Source organism: Culex pipiens, chromosome 1 (assembly GCF_016801865.2).
Source record: "Culex pipiens pallens isolate TS chromosome 1, TS_CPP_V2, whole genome shotgun sequence".
NCBI lineage: Eukaryota > Metazoa > Arthropoda > Insecta > Diptera > Culicidae > Culex > Culex pipiens.
Genome location: NC_068937.1, coordinates 81,627,686 through 81,651,569, shown reverse-complemented (window position 1 = coordinate 81,651,569; position 23,884 = coordinate 81,627,686). Strand labels below are relative to the sequence as shown.

General features: G+C 42.2%; 1 protein-coding gene and 1 pseudogene across 1 annotated transcript; both read left to right on the top strand.

Moving 5' to 3' along the window:
• The first annotated feature begins 841 nt into the window (after positions 1-841).
• Positions 842-3,570, top strand: LOC120429531 (DNA polymerase delta subunit 2-like; annotated as a pseudogene).
• Positions 3,571-21,645: 18,075 nt separating this feature from the next.
• LOC120429521 (uncharacterized) lies at positions 21,646-23,571 on the top strand. The gene has a single exon (XM_039594590.2). It carries the CDS (start codon positions 21,646-21,648, stop codon positions 23,569-23,571), a length of 1,926 nt encoding a protein of 641 aa, XP_039450524.1.
• Positions 23,572-23,884: the final 313 nt, after the last annotated feature.

The following is a 23,884-nucleotide window of genomic DNA, read 5'->3' as shown; positions in this document are numbered from 1 at the left end:
ACAAACACCACTATCAACCCCCCCCACTCGCCCTCTTGCAACAGCTATGCGACAGCTTATTGACCCCATCCCATATCACGACCTAAAATTAGTAACACACAACAAATGCAATTAACATATACCCCGTAGTCAACGCTTTCATTCTCCTCACATTCTTAACATTTGCCAGCATCTCTGCCATCAGGCCAGAAACTACTGCCATCTGATGAGAGCAAATTCCATAAAATTTCATTTGAGAATGTCACTGCAATCATTGTCCGCGCGCGTGCAATCAAAATAGTATATCTCACTATACTCTTCACACCTTCTCCAAGGGTGGACAATGTTGCAACTAATCTTAAACTTATAAATCACCAACATTCTATCATTCTACAATAGACTCAAATTTAAACACTCTCCAATACCCCCCCCAAGCACCACATATGTAAATTTACCTAGTCTCCCGCAACAAATGCCGAAGTTGACAACAAATCCTTTCCTCGCCCAAGATTTCGCCTCGCACCCTCTAAACAGCTAAAATCTCTGATTTCTCTACTCCCCTAAATATCTTCAATTCACAACCACCACACGCCACCGCATCCCATATACCCGTTCTTACTTCCCAATACCCCCCCCCACCGTCGCGCCCGATTGCCATTTTGCGAATTCAAAAATTCCAAAAATTATAAGTTCTAAAATTCCAAAATTGTAAATTCAAAAAATGCTAAAATTCAAATAATTTATATTTTTAAATAAAAAAATCGAAAATTTTTATTTGTTTTAAGTTTCTTAAAATTCTAAAAATTAAAAAAAAATGCACAGCTTAGAATTTTAGAATTTAAGATTTTTTTTTTTAAATTCTCAAATTTGGTACAATTTTTAAATAATAATAATAATATTTTCGGATTTTTTATTATTTGCAGTAATTTGAGTTTTATACGTTTTTAAATTTAAATTTTTTAGATATCTTCATTTATAATTCTTTTTAAATGTTTAAATTTTGATTATTCTAGATTCCTTTTAAAAAAAAACCAATGCGCCATGGGTTTCCTATGTGCATAGGACATTTTGTAAAAGTAAGCGAGAATAAATAAATTTAGTTTTTCTTTTATAGTTACAAAATATTTGAATATAACATATTTGAAATTTTATTGTCTTGAAATTTTATTATAATTATTATTGAAATCTGAATTCATTTTATAAATTCTTGCCAATTGTTGATTGATGTTATATTTTTTCAGGTAACAAACATATTCTGATCTGATCCTGCCGGAAACCATGCGTCCCCGTGTGGTCCCGCGTGGCTTCCGTAGAACCCACGGAAGCAGCCACTCGTACTCCACAAACCCACGTTGTCTCGTACTCCGGTAAACATCAATCCGTCGGAGGTCCAAGATCGTCGCCAAGGTGTCACATCCGGGTTTTGATCAGCTCGTCGAGGAGCAAAAGTCCAACACGACAAAGATGCTGCCACGGCCGCCTCAGAAGAACACCAACATCCAAGCCGGAAGCTGCGGTCAAGGCAAATCCCGAAGAAAGCCAAGTTTGAGAAGAATCAACAAAACGCAAGTGAAATTAGGTGAACAAGTGAATATTTTTGTAAATTTTTGACAGCTTGAATAAAAAAAAATCAATAAAAACAAAACAAACAGTTTTTCAACTGCAACATAACCTAAAAATCCGAAATGACAGCACACGACAATAGCACGACATTCTAAACAACAAAACCGTGCGACGTCGGTCGAATGTCGTACGACAATGTCGTACAATTTCGATCATCGATCGCACGACAAATACGACATTTTGGTGCAAAAACGTATGATATTCGCGCGAAAGTCGCACGACATTGTCGTGCGACGTCGTACGATTGCACGGACGACAAACGACGGACGTCTGACGGACTTTTCAGTCAGGGGAGCTTAGTGGCGTGGAAGTTGCCACACTGACACCAAACACTCAGCTACGACGAGCTGTCACCCCTCGCCGCACTGTCAGCTCATCTGACTTTTCTTAACCACACTCAATCCTTCAAATACTCGCGGTCATCAAAAACAGAGGCTGAATGAGACCCTTGTTATGGAAAAGGCATTTTTTCACAAACCCCCCAAAACTTCACTTTTCATTTTTCACGATGCACACAGTTTAAATCTCCACTCGAATTCGAAAATTTGGGAGAATGAAACGGTTGCTGTCATATCCCCTGGCGCGATGTCAAAAACTCAACTAGATAAGTTTCGTCTCCCGTCAGTCGATCAAGAATAATAAAAATCAGACAATCGACCGCGTTCCATCGCAACATTTTCGTTTTAAAATCACTGAATTCCACAAATTGAGGTCAAAATCCACCTTATCGACGTTGTAACCACTCTTAACCAACACTTCCACCAAAAAGAATTCACTTCTATCGCGAAAAACTGGCAGAAAAATCGAGGGGAATGACACTTCGCGATTTCGGTTAAATCGCACCAAATCTTGTTAAATTCTTTCAACGTTGCTCATCGTACCTTCATCGTGGTCGTTTTTCGCTAATCGTGCCAAATCGCGCCAGATCGCGCTCATCGTGCTCATCGTGCCCAGTTCGTGCTCGAATGAAAATGTTCATTCACGCAGTCAGTGTTGCCATAAAATATTCGTTCTAGCAGTTTCCCATGAAACTAGGCGCTCTGCTTGATTGTTTATTTTTGTTGATTCGAGCAGTCTTTCTTGGGATTTTGGGTCGGATTTCGGAAGCTTCTTGAGCAGATTTGTTTTCCCTTTCCATGAACCGGGACAGTTTTGGCGTTCAGCCGGAACTACTTCGCCAGCCAATTTAGGGATTTATTGACTGTTCAGCGGCCAGCGGCCTATCACTTGTGCAAGGTTGCTCAATAGAACGAGTGAAATTGCTTGCCGAGAAGGGTGCCAATGCGGATGTTGTTTGCGGCAATTCGGAGCTGGCCAAGGTGATGAAGAAACCTGACGTTTCAATCAAAGCATGCTGTTTCCGGAGGACACACCAAAGGACGGAAAGTTCAAGCGGCTGCACGTTCCGTACCAGTACCGGTTGGACAAGTTCCACTTCAAGGCGAAGGACTTTAAGCGCCTGATTAATCTGGTTTTAGGTCTCGTTTAAGGGGGTGACAATCCGAGCAGCTCATCGGGACGCTATTGAAACACCATGAGCTGAAGCCGAACATCCTGAGGGAGATTTCCGAGGAGAGCCAACTAGCACCACAGCCGCCGCGGTCGCGCTATACCATCGAGGGTGACATTCTGATCCTAGAGGACGCCCTACAACACATCAAAGAATACCTGTTTTACGAGGCCGGTCCCAAAGAGGCGCTCAAATCGCTGGAAAGCATCCCCGGACTTAATCGAATTCATCCCAACATGTCCCTATCGATGGAACTGCTGCAGCAGTGGCTGATCGGATACCTGAAGGGATTCGACCTGTTCCGCGGAAAGCATCCAGTGTGGTGCGCGTCATCGTCGGCAACACGATCAAGGCATCATCCAAACGGAAAAGCTCCCTCCACAATCGGCCCGCCAACCATTCGACCGATCTGCTAAACGCTCGTTCGTGCACAACCTGGCCAGTCCGTTAACCTCGATCTAGAGAGAATTCGATCCCTCAAATCACGTGTTCCCTCAGCTACCCATGCACTGGTAACCCCATTTCAGAACTTCCGAGGCGTCCCAAATCCGTAGATGTTCATTTATTGCCTTGAAATAGTCTTAAGAGTATAGTAAATGCCTGAATTTCTAATAAAATCGTACTGTGAATCCCGTTCATGTCCTTCGGGTTGTAGACGCTGCACGGTTCGATGGAGTGTCTGTGCAGCCGAGATTGGCCATCATTTCCTAAGTTTTTTTTAAAGAGGATTATTATTAGTTTAGCACGTGAATTACCTCGTTCATGCACTCGACTCACTCGATGGTTTCCCGCGATCCGTCTTCCGCCACTACCCAACAATCCTCCGGGTTGTACGTCTCGAGCGACTTGTCCAGTGTGGGCTACATTTCACCGAAGCACTCTGACATGGTTTCGTTCTCCTTATTTATCAATACTGAACATCTGCACGCAGTTGCTAGCCCAAACCTTCAACCATGTGGTGGTGATGGTGTTGCCGCCTGTGGCTTGCGTGTCCCCGCCATTGTCGCGCTCGTTTGGAGGCGGATTTGTGCTGTTCCTTCGTTGGATCGGGAACTGCTGGCGGTGGAGTTCGCCGTTTTATCAGCGAAGTGGACAACAGCAATGGTACGGCAGCTTTCGGTGGTACCGTCGGTTCTTTCTTAGTGGTCGATCTGTAGGGTATCCTTGTCAGTGATCAGTGGAATAATGTCGATCAGCTCCGGAATGAATGCAACCCATTACGATGTACCGGTTGAGCGCTTCCGGTCCCTCTAGCGCGACGTATTCCAGCTCAGACCCCGCTGAAAATCAAAAGCAGCCTTGAGTTATATTGAAAAAATATGGCTCAGCCTCCAGAGAGAAGATTCTTACGATGCACGGGGCCATCTTCTTCAACGGTGCCACACCCAGATTGCTTTCCACGATCTGCGTCGCCGTCGAACGTCATCAGCTGGCCATGTTGTCTGACTGCGGCCGCTGCCTGTCGGAAACCACGCTACTCGTCGTCGGCCAGGTTCAGGTTATCGCGTCGTCCTCGATCAGCAACGACCTCCAAGCGATGATAACGTCTGCCAGGCCAGTTCGGCATCTGAAAAGTGTGCAAACAAGAAGAAGAGCGAGAATGTTAGTTACGGCCAAGGTTACGGCTGTCGAGTGGCGTTGGGCTTGCAGCAACACAGCACGCGTAATCCTCACTATTGGGTCCATTACCACCGAGCGGTGGCGACGACGGTCCATCTAGATTGGTGGCCGCGCAGCTGAAGGGGGCTTATCCGGTGGGAACTTGGGCGGGTCCACCATGAACCGTTGCTCGATTCGCTGCAGGACATTTTGGGTGCAAAACGTGTTCAGGGCCAGCTGGTTGAGCAGGTTCTCGCGCTCGGAACTGATGCTGCTGCTATTTCCACCAGCCATGGCCTCCGTTACAGCTGCTCTAATCAGCACTCCCGGACTACTTCTGTTGCGTTGTCATGGTGAAGAATCGACCGAGTTGGAGTACTTGCGGCAAGACTTGTCATGCCAACGCCTTTCTTTTGACATCTTTTTGCTGCCGGCACGTTGATAAGATTCGTGTTGGTCAAGACCGGTTCCACCACTTTGGGCTGAAAAGGAAATATAAAAAAACTACCTTCGACAAAGGTTGCAAAACACACTTATAACCGGAGCACCAGATACATCGTCATCGTGTCAGGATCGTAAAAGTCCTGTGCTTTGAGGTTTGACAACGGCCGCGGGTTCCGCGGAATCTTCCGGCACAATCTCCACTACAGTGACCAGGGACTTTTCTCTTCATCTCCCTTCTTAACGAGTTCAGCCACGGCAACAGGGGCTGCCGAGTCGACGGCGAGGATTTCCTCGTTCTTCACCGGGGTCACCTTGCCCACAACGTTCGTCTTCAGCTCAGCGGCACTAGTTGTGGCGGAAGCAGCCTGTTCAGGAACAGTTAAGTTACTCAATCGCGACATCCGGCGGGATTACTCGTACGCGAACAGCCGGTTCGTCCACGTATTTATTGTTTATTTGTTTTTATCTTTCACTGCTCGAATCGTACGTCAGCGAGAACTGTCATTTGGTTGCTGTCAAACTCATTCGAGCAGTAGACAGCTCACATCGCGCGATTTTTCTACATCGCGCTCACATCGCGATTAAATCGTGCCAAATCGCGCCAAATCGTGGCAATCGAGGCAAATTGTGCTCATCGACCGTCATCGAAGCTGAATCTTGAGCTCATCGCGGGAGTTACATCCCCCTCGAGAAAAACGATTAAATTTGGAGCACTCCACGACCGCACTTTTAACTGCCAGCCATTTTGCATCATTCTCAAGTATAAAAAGTTGATATTTATAGTTAAAATCCTAAATTCTACAAAAACTATTTTTTTTAAACCCGCATCCTAACCTGACACCCACATTAAGATAGGGAAAAATCACATATGTAGCGGTTCATTGTACAAATGTGATATTTCCACTATCGGAGAACCTCCTTGTCTCGATGACAGCTTACCGGCCATCGATTAAGCCCTGAGACTGCGCCAAAGTGGGTTCTCGCAGCATGAAGTGGTGTCCATGTGTAAAAGTGAAAGCTTCAGCAATATACTGAACACTTCAATTTTAATTCCACATCGAATCAAATCATACTCTTTGCCAAACAAGCATCAAACCTATGACACTCATTATGACAAAGCCCAGGGAATTTTGGGGGCTAGTCATATTGAATTTATATGCAAATGAAAGAATTTCTATATCTTGACAAGGGACTTTCTGATCGATTTGATGTCTTGGGCAAAGCAAAAAAAAAACGTTTTTTAATGTTTTAGGGGACTAAAAAAGACATCTTCGGACCTTTAGTGATGATGCAAAATCTGGTTTAGGAGATATGAATTTTCGAAGAAAAAAAAACGAAAGCGTGGACAAAAAATGATTGAAAATAATTTTTTGAAGCAAATTGGCAATTTGGTTAAAAAAATGTACCGTTTTCAGTTTAAAGCTAATTTTAGGACTGCATTTTCAATTTATTTTGGTTTCTTTTCATTTTAAAAATTCTTTTGGAATTTAAGTACCCCTAAACATATTTTTGAAGGGCCAAGAAAATTTTGTAAAATTTCCTCTCTTAAACTTTCAAATCGAGCAATTAGTTTCTGAGATACAGCCTCTCAAAGAAATCAAATCGATGAACTTAAGATTTTCTAAGTGTTAACCCTTTGCTGCCCAATTTTTTTCGATTTTTTTTAATTTTCCCTTGTCATTTTGAACAACTTTTGTTCTACGAAAAACTTTACTTCTCTTGTTTTATGTTGTTTTGTTTCATTTTTAGTTTTTATATTTGCATTTAGTGCCGGGACCGTGGTGTAGGGGTAAGCGTGGTTGCCTCTCACCCAGTCGGCCTGGGTTCGATCCCAGACGGTCCCGGTGGCATTTTTCGAGACGAGATTTGTCTGATCACGCCTTCCGTCGGACGGGAAGTAAATGTTGGCCCCGGACTAACCTTAAAAAAAGGTTAGGTCGTTAGCTCAGTCCAGGTGTAGGAGTCGTCTCCCTGGGTCCTGTCTCGGTGGAGTCGCTGGTAGGCAATTGGACTAACAATCCAAAGGTCGTCAGTTTGAATCCCGGGGTGGATGGAAATTTAGGTGTAGAAAGAGGTTTGCAATTGCCTCAACAATCAAGCCTTCGGACACCTTGTAACCACATCATTGTGAGTCCCTGTATGTATGTTTGCTAAGATATGTTGGGTCAGCTAGGACACGCACCAAATTAGGGAAACTTTGCTTTTTGATCGTCGCCACCTATGGGAGGATAGCAGAAACCCCATTTTGCACCGTTTTGTTCGAAATAAATGATTTTTAAACAAATTGTGTTCGGTTTGCAATTAAAGCCATTTGGGAAGCATCTCCTGTGTAAATTTTTGAAGCTCAATTTGTCCTTGAAAATTAACAAGAAAGAGAGCAAAATGAAAAAGTCTTTTGTAGTAAAATTTGGGAGAAAACTAAGATTGTCGGTTCGTACAAGCGATGAAGACTGACTCTCGTTCACTTTGGCAGAACTCGTGACACAGTCCGGATCGTTTAAAAAGTTTAATTACGACCGTGATATTTCGCGTCCTCTGATCGTCGTCAATTGCGATCAGGTGAAATCGTGGCAGTGATTTTTTTAAAAGTTAACCGCATTGAGTGCGTCTTGAAAAGGTAGTTTTGGTGATATTTTTTTTGTAATTTGTACTTGATTTGGTAAAATTAAATTTTGCAGTCGAGGTGTGAAGAATTTTGGAGGCAGATCTGTGATCGAGCCTAGTTAGCAGGAGAAATTTGCAGGTGTGAGGCCGCCGCAATCAGAACGAGCGAGAAAGGTAAGATTTAGTTTGGACGATTTAAATTTGGAGTTCGCTCATTGGTTTGTGCACGTTGATTTAGGAACCCATCAACGTGGGTGGCTTATCTGGAGCTGGAAAGCTCAAACGTGGTCGTCTGGGAGCGCAATCCTGGATCGGAAGCAGTTTTTTGGAACCGGAAGTGAAGTGTTTGTTAATCTTGAACTTTGAGAATCTTTTGGTGTGTCGGAATTTGGGGACAGCCCGTCGCTTTTCGCTGTTGGCACAGCTCTATTGCCACCCCCAGCGGCAACCGGAAAAACGTCACACCGGTAACGCCTTAGTCGGTCTAGGACGCCATCTCGTAGCACTTTAGCGAGAGCACGTTGGGATCGAACGCTAGAGGTCAGTGTGGGATCGGATAACGCTACACGTCCGTAACCCCTCTGCCACGTGTTTGCTTTCGGGGTGGGTTAGCTTCGGCTCAATACTCCCACGACTTCCGGAAACGCACGCCTGAGTTGGTAGCAGGTCCTTGTTGGATCAATGACGCCCCTCAGCATACACTGACCCACCAACACATGTGCATTTGACCGATTTAAGCCCCGACAACTAGCACCATCTATCGGCAGGACGCCAAAGCCGCAACAACAACACGCGCCGGCGCTCAACCGTACGCCTGAGCCGGTAACGCCTCGCCTCGCCTCACACGCTTCAAGAATCGGCCCGCCTTCGCCGATCGGTCCAGCCGACATCGGACCGGAATTGTCGACACATCGTGGGAGCACCGCACAAATCGCAAGTAACGAACTCCGTAGGGACGTTTAGGAACCGGATAGGGAAATAGGGACGTTTAGCGGTCAGAAGGAGTAGGGAAAAAGGATTAGGATCACACCTGGACTGAGTTGAATTGTCCACGCAAAAGATGGAGGTTTTTTAGCTTGGCTTTTCCTCCCAATAAAAAAGTATAATCAAAACTACAAAAGTTTCTGGCCTCAGTATTTTTTCTTTTAATCTGAGAGATAAAATATAATCTTTATTCTTTTCTTTTAATACAAATGATACAAATTTAATCGGTCCTTAGTGAACTTGGGTCGAAGTCAGTTGGTAAACGAAGTCACATATCGCAATAGTTTCAGCTAAATCAATAAATACACACAAATATTGGCTCAAATCTTGGTTTTCTTTCACAATTTTCAATAGTGCAAAATCTTAGTTTTCGGTCTTTAGTTTTGGGTTAGTTTGATGAACATTTTGGTTGGTGCCACTCCGTTTTAGCCTGCCCGAAGAGAGAGTTTCTAGCCGGACCTCCAACTGCGACAACAGCCTTCCGTTTGGAAGTGGCGCTTAAGCTGTTGAACGTTTCGTGTGCAACGCAGAATCGTTACAACCTAGTTTCGAGTAGGAATCTCGCAATCGAGAACGCCAAGGCAATGCTGTAAAGTCGTAGAGGCGCCTCCATTCAATTTTTCATACGGAGAATTTGCATGATATTTTTAATTCATAAGGGCGCCTCCAGTAAAATTTAAATATTGTGAACTTGTATTAAAGAAAAAATAAGTCGTAGGGGCACCTTCAGTTAAATTTTTATATTGAGAATTTTCATGATTTTTTCAAGTCATAAGGGTGCCTCCAGTCAATTTACATAATAAAATGTGTATGTTTTTTTTAAGTCGTAGGGGCCCTCCATTCAGTTTTTCATATCGCAATTCGCAATTCGCAATTTTCAGTGTAAGAACGGGCCTTGACCGATCTTATGCACCAGGTTCCCGACGAACACGCACTGCCCTTACACCTACATCTCACCCTTGCTCTGAGTCAGTACGAGCAGCACGCTAGAACACGCTTTGAGTGTTCGTGCCAGGCATGCACACCTTCTTTTCCGGTTACGCATTTTAACTCGGCCGGGGGTGGTACATTACGTAGGGTTTGATGTAAGTATAAGCGCCTAGCCATTTAAAGTGTGCCCATCAATTTTCATTAGAGCTGGGACTTTGAATGTATCCGGATATCCGGATATCCGTTCGGATATCCGAACGGATATCCAAAATCCGGAGCTCCGGATAGACGGATAATTATCCGATATCCGTTGGTATCCGGATATTTTTTCTCAAAACCCCTATTAAAATCATTAGAAAAGTGGACCCGACCCCTTTTTGATTTCCTAACTTTACGAAATTTTACTCTATGGGGTAACTTTGGACCCTTCTCACGAATCCGAGGTCCATTTTTCGATATTTCGTGACGGTGGGGCGGTGCAAGCTAGTGACTATGTAGAAAATTGGTACACTCTAAAAAATAACCTTGAGGGGTAACAACAAATTTATAAAACACATAATTTGAAAATGATTTTTTTTCTACATGGGTTATTGAAGATTCGAGAAGTACCTACATTAAATTCCCCATAAAACGACATGAATTTTTTTTGTTTTACTTTTTTGTTGAAAAATACGTTTTTTTGGGATTTTGAGTACATCATCAAATCGGGCGTCAAATGTTACACAAAAGTCCATTTGACACCAACCTATTAGTCAATTACTGACAAACATCATTCTACTCACAACAGTACACAGAGAAAGATCGTGCTCGTTATTGTAGTGTACTTATTCGTTAAATACAAGTACTTTTAGTATAGTTAATTACTGCGCCTAGTTTCACATCCATCCCGCCTTGCCTCCGCCACTCTCGGATATAACAGTTTTCAACGACTTTGTCAAATGTTTGGCTGTTTTTTCAGTCCTCAAATTATTTTTCCTTGAAAGGTCAACTCATCACTTTCATTTGCGTATAAGATTGGTTAAAATGGCGTGGAGTAACGATTTTTTGAAAATTATGGGTTTTTGCGGAATTTACGAAATTTGCAATTTTTCAGACCACCCTAGCACGGTGCAGGTCAGCCTAATGGCCGAACAAAAAAAAAAAAGGTCTTATTATTTTGGCCAAGGAACCCCCAGAAAATTTTGCGCCCGTTTGGGGAACTTCTTTATCGGTTAATTCTTTTTTTTAAATGGAATTGCTTTATGTTGAAATAAGACACTTTTTTTACAAAAAAGCAATCCACTTTAACGACCCCGGGTCTTTTGTGGTCTTTGCTCATTTCTAGGCGTCCGAAAGTTATGTATGGTGAGTAGGGTGCCCAGAATATGGGACTTTTTCTCAAAACCTCGCTCCACAAGCTGAATATTGTTCCTTGAACTATTTTAGGACTCTAGGCCAAATATGAGCCAAATCGGTCATCATTTACCCATTGATACTCGCAGGTGAAGTTTGTATGGAAAAAATCGAAAAAATGTATGGAAAACCCAATTTTCTCACGGTTTGGTCTGCACGGCGGGCTACTTCTTTTCAAATATTCCCAAAAGTGAGATTCTCATTGGAAATTTAATGCTCTACAACTTTGTAGAACATACCAACGCTGTAAAACTCGATCCTGAAAAGTTATCAGCGAGTTAAAAAAGTCATTTTTGTATGAAAATCATTTTTTTCTCCAACTTTAGGCTCGGGTATCAATGGGTTAATCTCAACCAATTTCGCTCAAAATTTACACAGATGCTTAAAATAACCCAAAAAACCGTTTTCCGCTTGTGGAGCAGGGGGTCATTTTTTCTGGGCACCCTAATGGTGAGTCACCCAAAACCTTTTTTACGCAAATGGACCGACGTTTTACTTCCCCATCCGATAGATAGCCAGGAGGATAAGGCGGGAATCGAACCCGCGCTCCATAGCAACTTAGGGATCGGCAGCCGAAGCCTCTAACTACCGCGCCACGAGGCCCTCGTCTATTTTAACAAATAATTATCAGAATAATCAAACAGTTCACTAATGTACACCCAAAACTGGCAGCGCTAGTCCGAGAGAATGATTGTCTCGAGTCGAGAGAATAGTGATACCATTCACGGACGCAGAGATCACAGCTCGAGATGGGCGATAGAACTATTCTCTCGAGGTACATTTGCAAAAAAAGTTCATCCGTCAAACAAAAAACCAAAAGTGTCGACAACGGGAATCGAACCAGAGACCTTTGACAAACCAATCCAATGACTTAGCTGCCTCGGCCACCACAGCTTGGTGACCAAGGAGAAGTCAGAAGTCGATGTATGACACTTGTTGGAGATTTATTGATTCAACTAACGAATGAACTCATTTGTTATGATGGTGTGAGTTGGTACCATTATTCTATCGATTTTGGCACTGAGCCCTCAATAAATTTTGAGAGAACGATTATCTCGATTCTGAATTTTGGGTGTAGCATTATACGTGATTTATGAAGCTATCAGAAGTAAAATAATCCATTTGATTCAAATTTCCCCTGCCCCCTCCCCTTTCTGAACTATTCTGTCCCTATTGATAATGCTCCAAACATCATCACTTGTACCAAAAAACTAACTAAATCCACCTATGTGGTTGGAGCCTTCCTCACTCATTACCAACAATGGTTGTACACAAATTTCATCTATTTTTTAGATCCGGAATAAAAAAGTACACCAATATCACCTAAGGGGCCATATCTCGAGACAGGGTTGCCAGATCTTCATTGTTTTGGACTCGTTGGAAAGGTCTTTCGATAACCTAACCAACGATGGGTCGGATGGTGGATCCGAACATAGTTTACATACATTTAAGTGAGATCCGGCTTCCAAAAAGTCTATCAATATCAGTTAAAGGACCATATCTCGAGACAGGGTTGCCAAATCTTCAATGTTTTGGACTCGTTGGAAAGGTCTTTCGATAACCTAACCAACGATGGGTCGGATGGTGGATCCGAACATAGTTTACATACATTTAAGTGAGATCCGGCTTCCAAAAAGTACACCAATATCACTTAAGGGGCCATATCTCGAGACAGGGTTGCCAGATCTTCATTGTTTTGGACTCGTTGGAAAGGTCTTTCGATAACCTAACCAACGATGGGTCGGATGGTGGATCCGAACATAGTTTACATACATTTAAGTGAGATCCGGCTTCCAAAAAGTACACCAATATCACTTAAGGGGCCATATCTCGAGACAAGGTTGCCAGATCTTCAATGTTTTGGACTCGTTGGAAAGGTCTTTCGATAACCTAACCAACGATGGGTTGGATGGTGGATCCGGACATAGTTTACATACATTTAAGTGAGATCCGGCTTCCAAAAAGTACACCAATATCACTTAAGGGGCCATATCTCGAGACAGGGTTGCCAGATCTTCATTGTTTTGGACTCGTTGGAAAGGTCTTTCGATAACCTAACCAACGATGGGTCAGATGGTGGATCCGAACATAGTTTACATACATTTAAGTGAGATCCGGCTTCCAAAAAGTACACCAATATCACTTAAGGGGCCATATCTCGAGACAAGGTTGCCAGATCTTCAATGTTTTGGACTCGTTGGAAAGGTCTTTCGATAACCTAACCAACGATGGGTCGGATGATGGATCCGGACATAGTTTACATACATTTAAGTGAGATCCGGCTTCCAAAAAGTACATCAATATCACTTAAGGGGTCATATCTCGAGACAGGGTAGCCAGATCTTCAATGTTTTGGACTCGTTGGAAAGGTCTTTTGATAACCTAACCAACGATGGGTCGGATGGTGGATCCGGACATAGTTTACATACATTTAAGTGAGATCCGGCTTCCAAAAAGTACACCAATATCACTTAAGGGGCCATATCTCGAGACAGGGTTGCCAGATCTTCAATGTTTTGGACTCGTTGGAAAGGTTTTTTGATAACCTACCCAAGGATGGGTTGGATGGTGGATCCGGACATAGTTTATATACATTTAAGTGAGATCCGGCTTCCAAAAAGTACACCAATATCACTTAAGGGGCCATATCTCGAGACAGGGTTGCCAGATCTTCATTGTTTTGGACTCGTTGGAAAGGTCTTTCGATAACCTAACCAACGATGGGTCGGATGGTGGATCCGAACATAGTTTACATACATTTAAGTGAGATCCGGCTTCCAAAAAGTACACCAATATCACTTAAGGGGCCATATCTCGAGACAAGGTTGCCAGATCTTCATTGTTTTGGACTCGTTGGAAAGGTCTTTCGATAACCTAACCAACGATGGGTCGGATGGTGGATCCGAACATAGTTTACATACATTTAAGTGAGATCCGGCTTCCAAAAAGTCTATCAATATCAGTTAAAGGACCATATCTCGAGACAGGGTTGCCAAATCTTCAATGTTTTGGACTCGTTGGAAAGGTCTTTCGATAACCTAACCAACGATGGGTCGGATGGTGGATCCGAACATAGTTTACATACATTTAAGTGAGATCCGGCTTCCAAAAAGTACACCAATATCACTTAAGGGGCCATATCTCGAGACAGGGTTGCCAGATCTTCATTGTTTTGGACTCGTTGGAAAGGTCTTTCGATAACCTAACCAACGATGGGTCGGATGGTGGATCCGAACATAGTTTACATACATTTAAGTGAGATCCGGCTTCCAAAAAGTACACCAATATCACTTAAGGGGCCATATCTCGAGACAAGGTTGCCAGATCTTCAATGTTTTGGACTCGTTGGAAAGGTCTTTCGATAACCTAACCAACGATGGGTTGGATGGTGGATCCGGACATAGTTTACATACATTTAAGTGAGATCCGGCTTCCAAAAAGTACACCAATATCACTTAAGGGGCCATATCTCGAGACAGGGTTGCCAGATCTTCATTGTTTTGGACTCGTTGGAAAGGTCTTTCGATAACCTAACCAACGATGGGTCAGATGGTGGATCCGAACATAGTTTACATACATTTAAGTGAGATCCGGCTTCCAAAAAGTACACCAATATCACTTAAGGGGCCATATCTCGAGACAAGGTTGCCAGATCTTCAATGTTTTGGACTCGTTGGAAAGGTCTTTCGATAACCTAACCAACGATGGGTCGGATGATGGATCCGGACATAGTTTACATACATTTAAGTGAGATCCGGCTTCCAAAAAGTACATCAATATCACTTAAGGGGTCATATCTCGAGACAGGGTTGCCAGATCTTCAATGTTTTGGACTCGTTGGAAAGGTCTTTTGATAACCTAACCAACGATGGGTCGGATGGTGGATCCGGACATAGTTTACATACATTTAAGTGAGATCCGGCTTCCAAAAAGTACACCAATATCACTTAAGGGGCCATATCTCGAGACAGGGTTGCCAGATCTTCAATGTTTTGGACTCGTTGGAAAGGTTTTTTGATAACCTACCCAAGGATGGGTTGGATGGTGGATCCGGACATAGTTTATATACATTTAAGTGAGATCCGGCTTCCAAAAAGTACACCAATATCACTTAAGGGGCCATATCTCGAGACAGGGTTGCCAGATCTTCATTGTTTTGGACTCGTTGGAAAGGTCTTTCGATAACCTAACCAACGATGGGTCGGATGGTGGATCCGAACATAGTTTACATACATTTAAGTGAGATCCGGCTTCCAAAAAGTACACCAATATCACTTAAGGGGCCATATCTCGAGACAAGGTTGCCAGATCTTCATTGTTTTGGACTCGTTGGAAAGGTCTTTCGATAACCTAACCAACGATGGGTCGGATGATGGATCCGGACATAGTTTACATACATTTAAGTGAGATCCGGCTTCCAAAAAGTACATCAATATCACTTAAGGGGCCATATCTCGAGACAGGGTTGCCAGATCTTCAATGTTTTGGACTCGTTGGAAAGGTCTTTTGATAACCTAACCAACGATGGGTCGGATGATGGACCCGGACATAGTTTACATACATTTAAGTGAGATCCGGCTTCCAAAAAGTACATCAATATCACTTAAGGGGCCATAACTCGAGACAGGGTTGCCAGATCTTCAATGTTTTGGACTCGTTGGAAAGGTCTTTTGATAACCTAACCAACGATGGGTCGGATGATAGACCCGGACATAGTTTACATACATTTAAGTGAGATCCGGATATATGTGAAAACACATTTTTATACATAACTTTTGAACTACTTATCGAAACTTCAATCTGTATAAAACTCGATCTATGGGACCCTAAACCAAGTCGAATGCAACAGGTTCGGGTCAAATCGGTTCAGCCAGTGCTGAGAAACATGAGCTAGTTTGTTGGTCACATACATACATACACACACACATACACACACACATACACACACACATACACACAGACATTTGTTCAGTTTTCGATTCTGAGTCGATATGTATACATGAAGGTGGGTCTACGACTTTTTTTTACAAAGTTAATTTTTATAGCAGGATTATAGCCTTACCTCAGTGAGGAAGGCAAAATGGGGAAAATAATGCTTCCTTCTTGCTGCATTACATGGAAAAATATCCGGATATCCGTAAATTTCGGATAGTATCCGTTTTTTCGGAACTCCGGATACTATCCGGATAATTATCCGGATTTGGATATACGGATATCCGGAGTCCGAAAATATCCGATCCGAAGTCCCAGCTCTAATTTTCATTAAAGCAAAAACTGTTTTATTTTAGTTTGAATTCAAAAACTAATTGTTATTTTACTGTGTATTGTTTTCTCCTGAAATATTCCCTAATGTTAAGTCGTGTTTATCTGTTGATATTTCTTATGTCGCGGTGTTTTGTTACAATTTTCTGGACCTAAGCATTTTATAAAAATTTAGCAAATGTAGGGTACGTTATCCATTAGTGGACCTCTTTCCTATATTGGACCCTCTGAAGGGATTTTGATGAAAAATTCAATAAAATCACAATTTCAAGCGTGTTGTTGTCTACAAATCTTTTATTTGGCATGTTCAGCATCATTTAAAACAATGTTGACTGACATTGAATTGTCCTTTTCACCAAAATAAGTGTTTTGAGTTCGATATCTGAAATTAGCCATGGCCACTAGCATTTTCACAACAAAACTGCATTTATATTTTATGATTGAACTAACCATCCAATCATTTTTTGACAGATTATTTAACTTCAGCAAGTCGAAATAATGTAAGTTTAAGGATCTTTACTAAAATAAAGCGAAGAGCTGCCAATTTCGAGCAAAAAATTAGGGGGGTCCAATATAGGACAACGAAATCCAAACTTTTCCAAAAGTGGACCCCTGTTAATTTAACCTTCAAAAATGAAGAAAACTGTGTATTCAAGCAAAAGTTTCTCTAAAACATACAATAAATGCATGTTGTTATCAACCTAAACGCATATTTTTTTCAATTATGAGTATAAATATAGCTGTTTTCATGTTAAAAGTACCAAAAATGCTGAAGCCGTAAGAATTTATAATTAATCAAAACTATAGTTCATTGTACTTAACCCTCTACTGCCCAAATTTTTTTTTCGAAAATATTTATTTTTCCCGTGTTCAGGAGGTCATTTTGAGCAACTTTTGTTCTACAAAAAACTTTACTTCTCTTGTTTTATGTTTTTCTTGTTTTATTTTTAGTATTTTAATTTGCATTTATCTTGTTTAGTTTATGTTTGTTTTTGGTAGTATTTGGCCTATTCTACCATCTAATATAATTACATTTTGCCTATCTAATTTTTTCACGTTTTTACAGTCATTTTTTCAATTTTTTGCATGTTTTTCACATTTTCTGCTATAGAATGGCACCATCATCATTTAAATTGCGAAAAAATGCGTAGAGGCATAGTCTGGGACACTACAAAAATTACTGCATACTTCTTTTTACTGAAAGTATAGGAAATGTTAGTAAAAAACACAGCCAAAGTTGACCCCTAAAAAAATGACATTTTTAAAAACACTGGCTAAGTCACATAAAACAAGTTAAACTCCCAACCCTGAAATTTTCTAAAATTTTAAAAGTTCTTCTTTCCAATGCTTTTTAAAGATCAAAAATCGGTTGGAAAATGGATTTTTGGCGATTTTTTAGATTGAAGCCCGTCTAGAGGCGGGGTTAGGTTGTAGAGGGTTAACTGAAGCATCATAATTGCAGTTTGAAATGATATTTTATAATAATAAATCAATAACAAAACATTTTTTAAATAAACATGCGCGGTTTTATCAGCAACTGTAAACAAATCTATTATTTAATTTCGGTCAACCATTTATGTAATTATTATGGAAAAATTTGCATCAAGATTACTTTTTTTATTATTTTTATGTTTATAGTGGTTTTTGATACGTTTTCTCTGATCTTTTTCGGAAATAAATGTGTTTAAATGTCTTTTGGTTTTTTATTGTTTAAAGCCAAATTTGTTAACAAAACATAATTGTTTATAATGAAAAGTGAACAAAATCCATCTTTTATTCATTATATCTATCATTAGACCTACACAATGCATCAAAACATCAAATATCGGTTAAATTTGGTATAAAAATAACAGTTTGCCTATAGTGGACCCGGGTCCACAATCGGATTATGGACCCGGGTCCACTATAGGAAAAGGGGGTCCATAACAAGGCAAAAAAACTTTTTTTTCAAATAACTATTTTTATGCTCAAAAACAAATAACTGATGAAACAAATAGTCAAAATTGTTCAAAAGACTTCAGATTTCATTGTTTTGTACAAAGGGTTATGAAAAAGTGCTTAAAATATTGGAAATTTGTGAAAAATGTGCTTCGGCTCTACTAGGGGGTCCGCTAATGGTTAAAATACCCTACAATAGTAGTATTATTTGTGTTATTCCTTCAATCATTCCATAAATTGAGTAAGGGCTCGAACCTCACTTGTTAGAAAACAATAGACAGTAAAGGAAAATATACTTTATAAAGAAGCAAAAGTAAGAGAATCATAATTGTGTGTTAAAAAATAAAAAGAATAAGCTTGATGTAGTAGATGTAGAAATAGGCAATAGTTAATAAATAGAGATAACAAACAAGCTTAGATTATTGTTATGATGGGCAAGATAAAAAATTATTTAAATGAATAAATAAAGAAGTAAATCAACAAAGAATAGGCAAATGATAATTAGACTTGGTATCACTAGTACATTAGGGGAAGGTTTATTTTAAAGAAAACACACAGTTTGTTAAAGCAGCATTATTTGGAGAAAAAAAAAAGAGTGACAAGCATTGAGAGATAGGAGAATCAAGAGTTAATAAAATCAATATTAAATGGTAAACAGAAGAATTAGTGGTGAAGTACGAATCAATAGAGCAAAATAAAAATAGGAGATAGGAGGTAGCTGAGAATGAAGAGAAGAGAAAACCCCGTTGTGCGATGTTTCAGGTACATCCACAGCAGTTGACTCAACATACTGCGAATCCAAACAATACCGTCTACAATCACAAATTACTTCCCATTCCCACATTGTCGCGCCCCTTTCTTTTAGCCGTCTCGACTCTGACCCGCGGTGGTCAAAGGTTTACGATCCGTTTCCACAGGCCACCAGCTAGGTCATCATGAAAACCAAGCCAACGTGGAGGTAAGAAAATAGGACACTCGCAAGGAACCAGAGCTATACTGTTCTGATCAAGATAATTCGAATGATCTAACAGAACTACGGATGTAGTTAGTTACGCTCCTTCCAGAATGTTCCTTACGTGGACGTCAACCGAAGAGCACGCAACAAGGTCAGTGCCATTGCATGCTCTTAGGTATCAATCCTTGGCCTGCCATTCAGTTTTTCATATCGTGAATTTAAATGATTTGTTTAAGTCGTAGGGGCGCCTCCAGTAATTTTTTTCATATCGAGAATTTGCATGATTTTTTTAAGCCATAAGGGCGCCTACAGTCAAATTTTCATAACAAAATTTGTATGATTTCTTTTAAAGTCGTAGGGGCGCCTCCATTAATTTTTTCATATCGAGAATTTGCATGATTTTTTAAGTCGTAGGGGCGCCTCCAGTAAAATTTTTCATATCGAGAATTTGCATGATTTTTTTAAGACATAAAAACGCCTCCAGTCAAATTTTTCATAAAAAAAACTAACTTAATCCACCTATGTGGTTGATGCCTTCCTCACTTTTTACCAACAATGGGTAATATGAGTGGTTTAGACACATATTTCAGCTATTTTTTTTAGGTCCAGAAAAATAAGTACACAGATATAACTTAAGTGGTCAGAACACGAGACAGGGTTGTCAGATCATCAATTTTGTGGACTCGTTAGAAAGGATTTTCGATTACCTAACCAATACATAAATATCACTTAAGTGGTCATAACTCGAGACAGGGTTGCCAGATCTTCAATGTTTTAGAATCATTGGAAAGGTCTTTCGATTACCTAACCAACGATGGGTTGGATGATGGATCTGGACATAGTTTAAATGCATTTAAGTGAGATCCGGCATCAAAATTCCAGCACCCGATTCGTAACTTTGACACTTTTTTATACGTAACTTTTGAACTACTTATCGGATCTTCAAACAATTCAATAGTGCAGTATGGGGCACCAAACCGGACCGAATGCAACTTGTTTGACTCAAATCGGATCAGCCAGTGCCGAGAAAACTTGGCAAGAATTTTGAGCACCAAGGGGAATACGCACACACATACACACACACACACACACACACACACACACACACACACACACACACACACACACACACACACACACACACACACACACACACACACACACACACACAGACAGACAGACAGACATTTGTTCAGTTTTCGATTCTGAGTCGATAGGTATACATGAATATAGGTCTACGAGCTGTTTTTCAAAAGTTACTTTTTCGAGCAGGATTATAGCCTTACCTCAGTGAGGAAGGCAAAATTGTGTTGGCACCGGTGGCTTGTACGCAAGCGCTGTCCAACTTGCATTCAAGTTTTTGGTCATGCAGAATTCAGAAAGGAAAATAATGACATTTCGTTCTGAAACCAAAACAAACATTATTCATATCCATTAGTCAGCTAAGTTTAATCCTAGTTAGTTGCGCGAACGAGGCTCAGGATTGAAAACTATAAATTGTAAGTGTTAAGGCGCAGGTCAAATGTGACCAACCAAATTTTCTCGTGTCCAACAAATCGATCAATGATCGCGATCACGCACACACTAATTAGCACACATTAGCCTACATAATTGGCCTGAGGCCCTTTTGTTTTAAGAAATCTATCATTCCAATAAAGCCTATCGAGGAGAGTACATCGAGAACTCTATCGCGTACAATAAAGTCAAGTGCACATTTCGTCGCGCCTTTTTGTACTACCCAAGCCGTACTTTTTTTAGTAGTTTTGATCGCGACTAGAACCGCGGAAAGAAATCGATCGATCACTTTAAGCCACCTACAATCCGGCGAATCAGTGCACAAACATTTTTATGGTCCTTCGAACCGGATTGTAACAACCGTTTTCGCCGAAAAAGTGATCTTGCTGGTGACGCTATCACCGAACACGTTGCTGATTGATTGCTGTGGCCCTCGTCGACGTCGATCTCCAGCATCGGCGTGACCTGTTCCTGCCTCGTCGTGGGACACCGACGGCCTGCAGCATCTTCGAGACGCCCGTGGAGCACAGCGAAGGAGCATCTACGAACGAGATCAAGCCATCCTCCACAACGCGCGCTCGGCGGCGTCGTTCGGGTATAGCACAATAGGCTGGTAGCGTGAGTACACCCAGAAGGGCAGTGCACTTTTTTTACCACAAAAACTGAAGGTTGCATGCGAAATTCGAAACATTAGCGATTTTGGGAAAATTGAACTTTGGATTTTCCAAATTAAACGTGGGATTGCGACTTCTACAAAATGGCGTCGCTTCGTGACCTTTTCAAATTTGAGCGTGGCCTTTTCGACTCACTCGCCAATTTGGAAGATTTTGTGTAAAATTTCGATGCGAAACGAGACGCGGCCAGGGTTGAACCTCGTCTGGAGCGATTGGAAACGGTTTTCAAGGATTTTATGGAAAATCGTGCCAGACTTGAGTCGAAGCATGAACAAGAATTGAGCTCGGCCAGTGAACTCAAGGACCCCGAAGCAAAGGAGAAGAAGCAGCAAGCACGAGAAACAAACAAGGTGACCAGATTGGATTTCGAAAATCGTTATTTGGACCTTAAGGACTTTCTGGTCCCGAAGCGTGTTAAACCGACTGCTGAAGCTTCTTCCCTTGCCCCTCCGCCCTGCCAACCCCTGTCCTCTCGATTTCAACTCCCAAGTTTCAAAATCCAATCCTTTGACGGTGATCTAACTAAATGGATAAGCTTTCGTGACGCGTTCAAAAGTGTGATCGACAAGGACCCGTCGCTGTCATGTGTGGATAAGCTGAATTACCTTCGCTCGTTGGTTCAGCTTGGTGCCAGCACAATCGTAGAAGGAGTGGATGTGAATGAAACCAACTTTGAAGTCGCGTGGGACCTGCTGACACTGCGGTACGAGAACAACAAGCTCATCTCCCGCGCGCTGATGGACACCGAACCGATCAAACGAGAATCATACGAAGCACTAATCACCCTTATCGACTCGTTTGAACGCAACCTGATGCAGCTGAAGAAGCTCGGACTCAAGACGGACGATTGGTCACCTATACTTGCACATCTGCTGTATAGTCGTTTGGATACGGACACTCAACGCCACTGGGAGAACCACCACAAGTCGCGAGAAGTACCCGATTACAAGGAGATGCTCAAATTTCTTCAAGATCACCTGACCACGCTTCAGCCACTGGTCAACAAAAAGCCACGTGTGCAGGAGCATCGCCAGGAAGCTAGCAAACCAACCCCCAAGACGAAGTTCGGTTCTACGCTCACGACAACAACAAGCTCCCAGATCAAAAGTTGTCCATTTTGTCAAAAACCCACCCACTCTCCTTTCAAATGCGAATCCTTCCTCAAGTTGAATCCCTTCCAGAGGTACGAGTTAGCCAAGAAAATTGTGCTTTGTTTGAATTGCCTCAATCCCTTCCATTTGGCACGGGCTTGTCCTAGCTCAGCATGTCGCGTGTGTGGTCAGCGACACCACACTATGCTCCATCGTCGGTCTACTAACACACCAAACCAGGAGCTCACGTTGTCGCATTCCACTACAAACGCTCAGTTCCAGACCCAGCCTAGTAGAGCCTCAAATTCCCAATCGCAATTGCAAAACTCCGCTCCGCCTATGCTACCCTCTACCTCCGATCAACCCTCGTTGTCGCTAGCTGCTTGTACGCCGAACAATGCCAACGTTGTTTTCCTTTCGACGGCCGTGGTCAAGATCGCAGACTCTCATGGGAACACTTACCTCGCTCGCGCGCTCCTGGATTGCTGTTCGGAGCGGAATCTCATGAGTGAACGTCTGGCGCAGAAGCTGGTTCTTCGCAGGCAGAATGACCCGCTGTCGCTACAAGGTGTTGGTTCCAGTCAAGCTGTTTCGAAGCAGTCTACGTTGGCCAAGATTCTCTCTCGGTGGACAGACTACTCCATTGACCTGAAGTTCCACATTTTGCCGGAGTTCAAGCCAATTGTTCCGTCGGACTGTGTGCAGACCCAGACCTGGACGCACCCAATATCATCGTCGTTGTTCCTCGCCGATCCTCGCTTTTTCGAACCAAACCAAATAGATTTGATCATCGGCGCTGAAGTTCACTACCGTCTCTTGCTGAATGGTTTCATTGATCTTGGACCGAACCTACCCATTCTCAAGGAGACCGTATTTGGTTGGATCGTGTCTGGCAAGTGCAGCACCTCGTCCAGACCATCGTCGCTCACTATGGTCTGTAGCAACGCCGATCTGGAGAAACAAGTCGCTCGTTTTTGGGAGTTAGAGTCGTGCCACTCAGAGAGCGTTCTTTCGGTGGAAGAAAAACAGTGTGCATCTCCAGCGAATTTTGTATCGAGAGAATCCTACTGAACCACTACAGACGTACGAGCTCCGGACTGTAACGTACGGCACTGCGTCCGCGCCCTTCCTCGCCACCCGCTGATTGAAACAACTCGCTCTGGAAGAAGAGCACAGATTCCCTGAGGCGGCAAAGGTGTTAGCAAGGGACTTTTACATGGATGATCTACTCTGCGGGGTGGAAACGGCAAGAGAAGGGATCGAACTCAGCCGTCAGCTTATTGAGCTTCTCGGGTCGGCCGGCTTTAAGTTGTGTAAGTGGGCTTCCAACAACTCCACAATTCTCCAAAACATCCCGGCTGAACTTCGCGAAAACCGCAGTAAG

Bases quoted from the DNA above. Each gene is read 5' to 3' on its own strand.
- LOC120429521 (XM_039594590.2), top strand. From the start codon at position 21,646: ATGGAAAATCGTGCCAGACTTGAGTCGAAGCATGAACAAGAATTGAGC.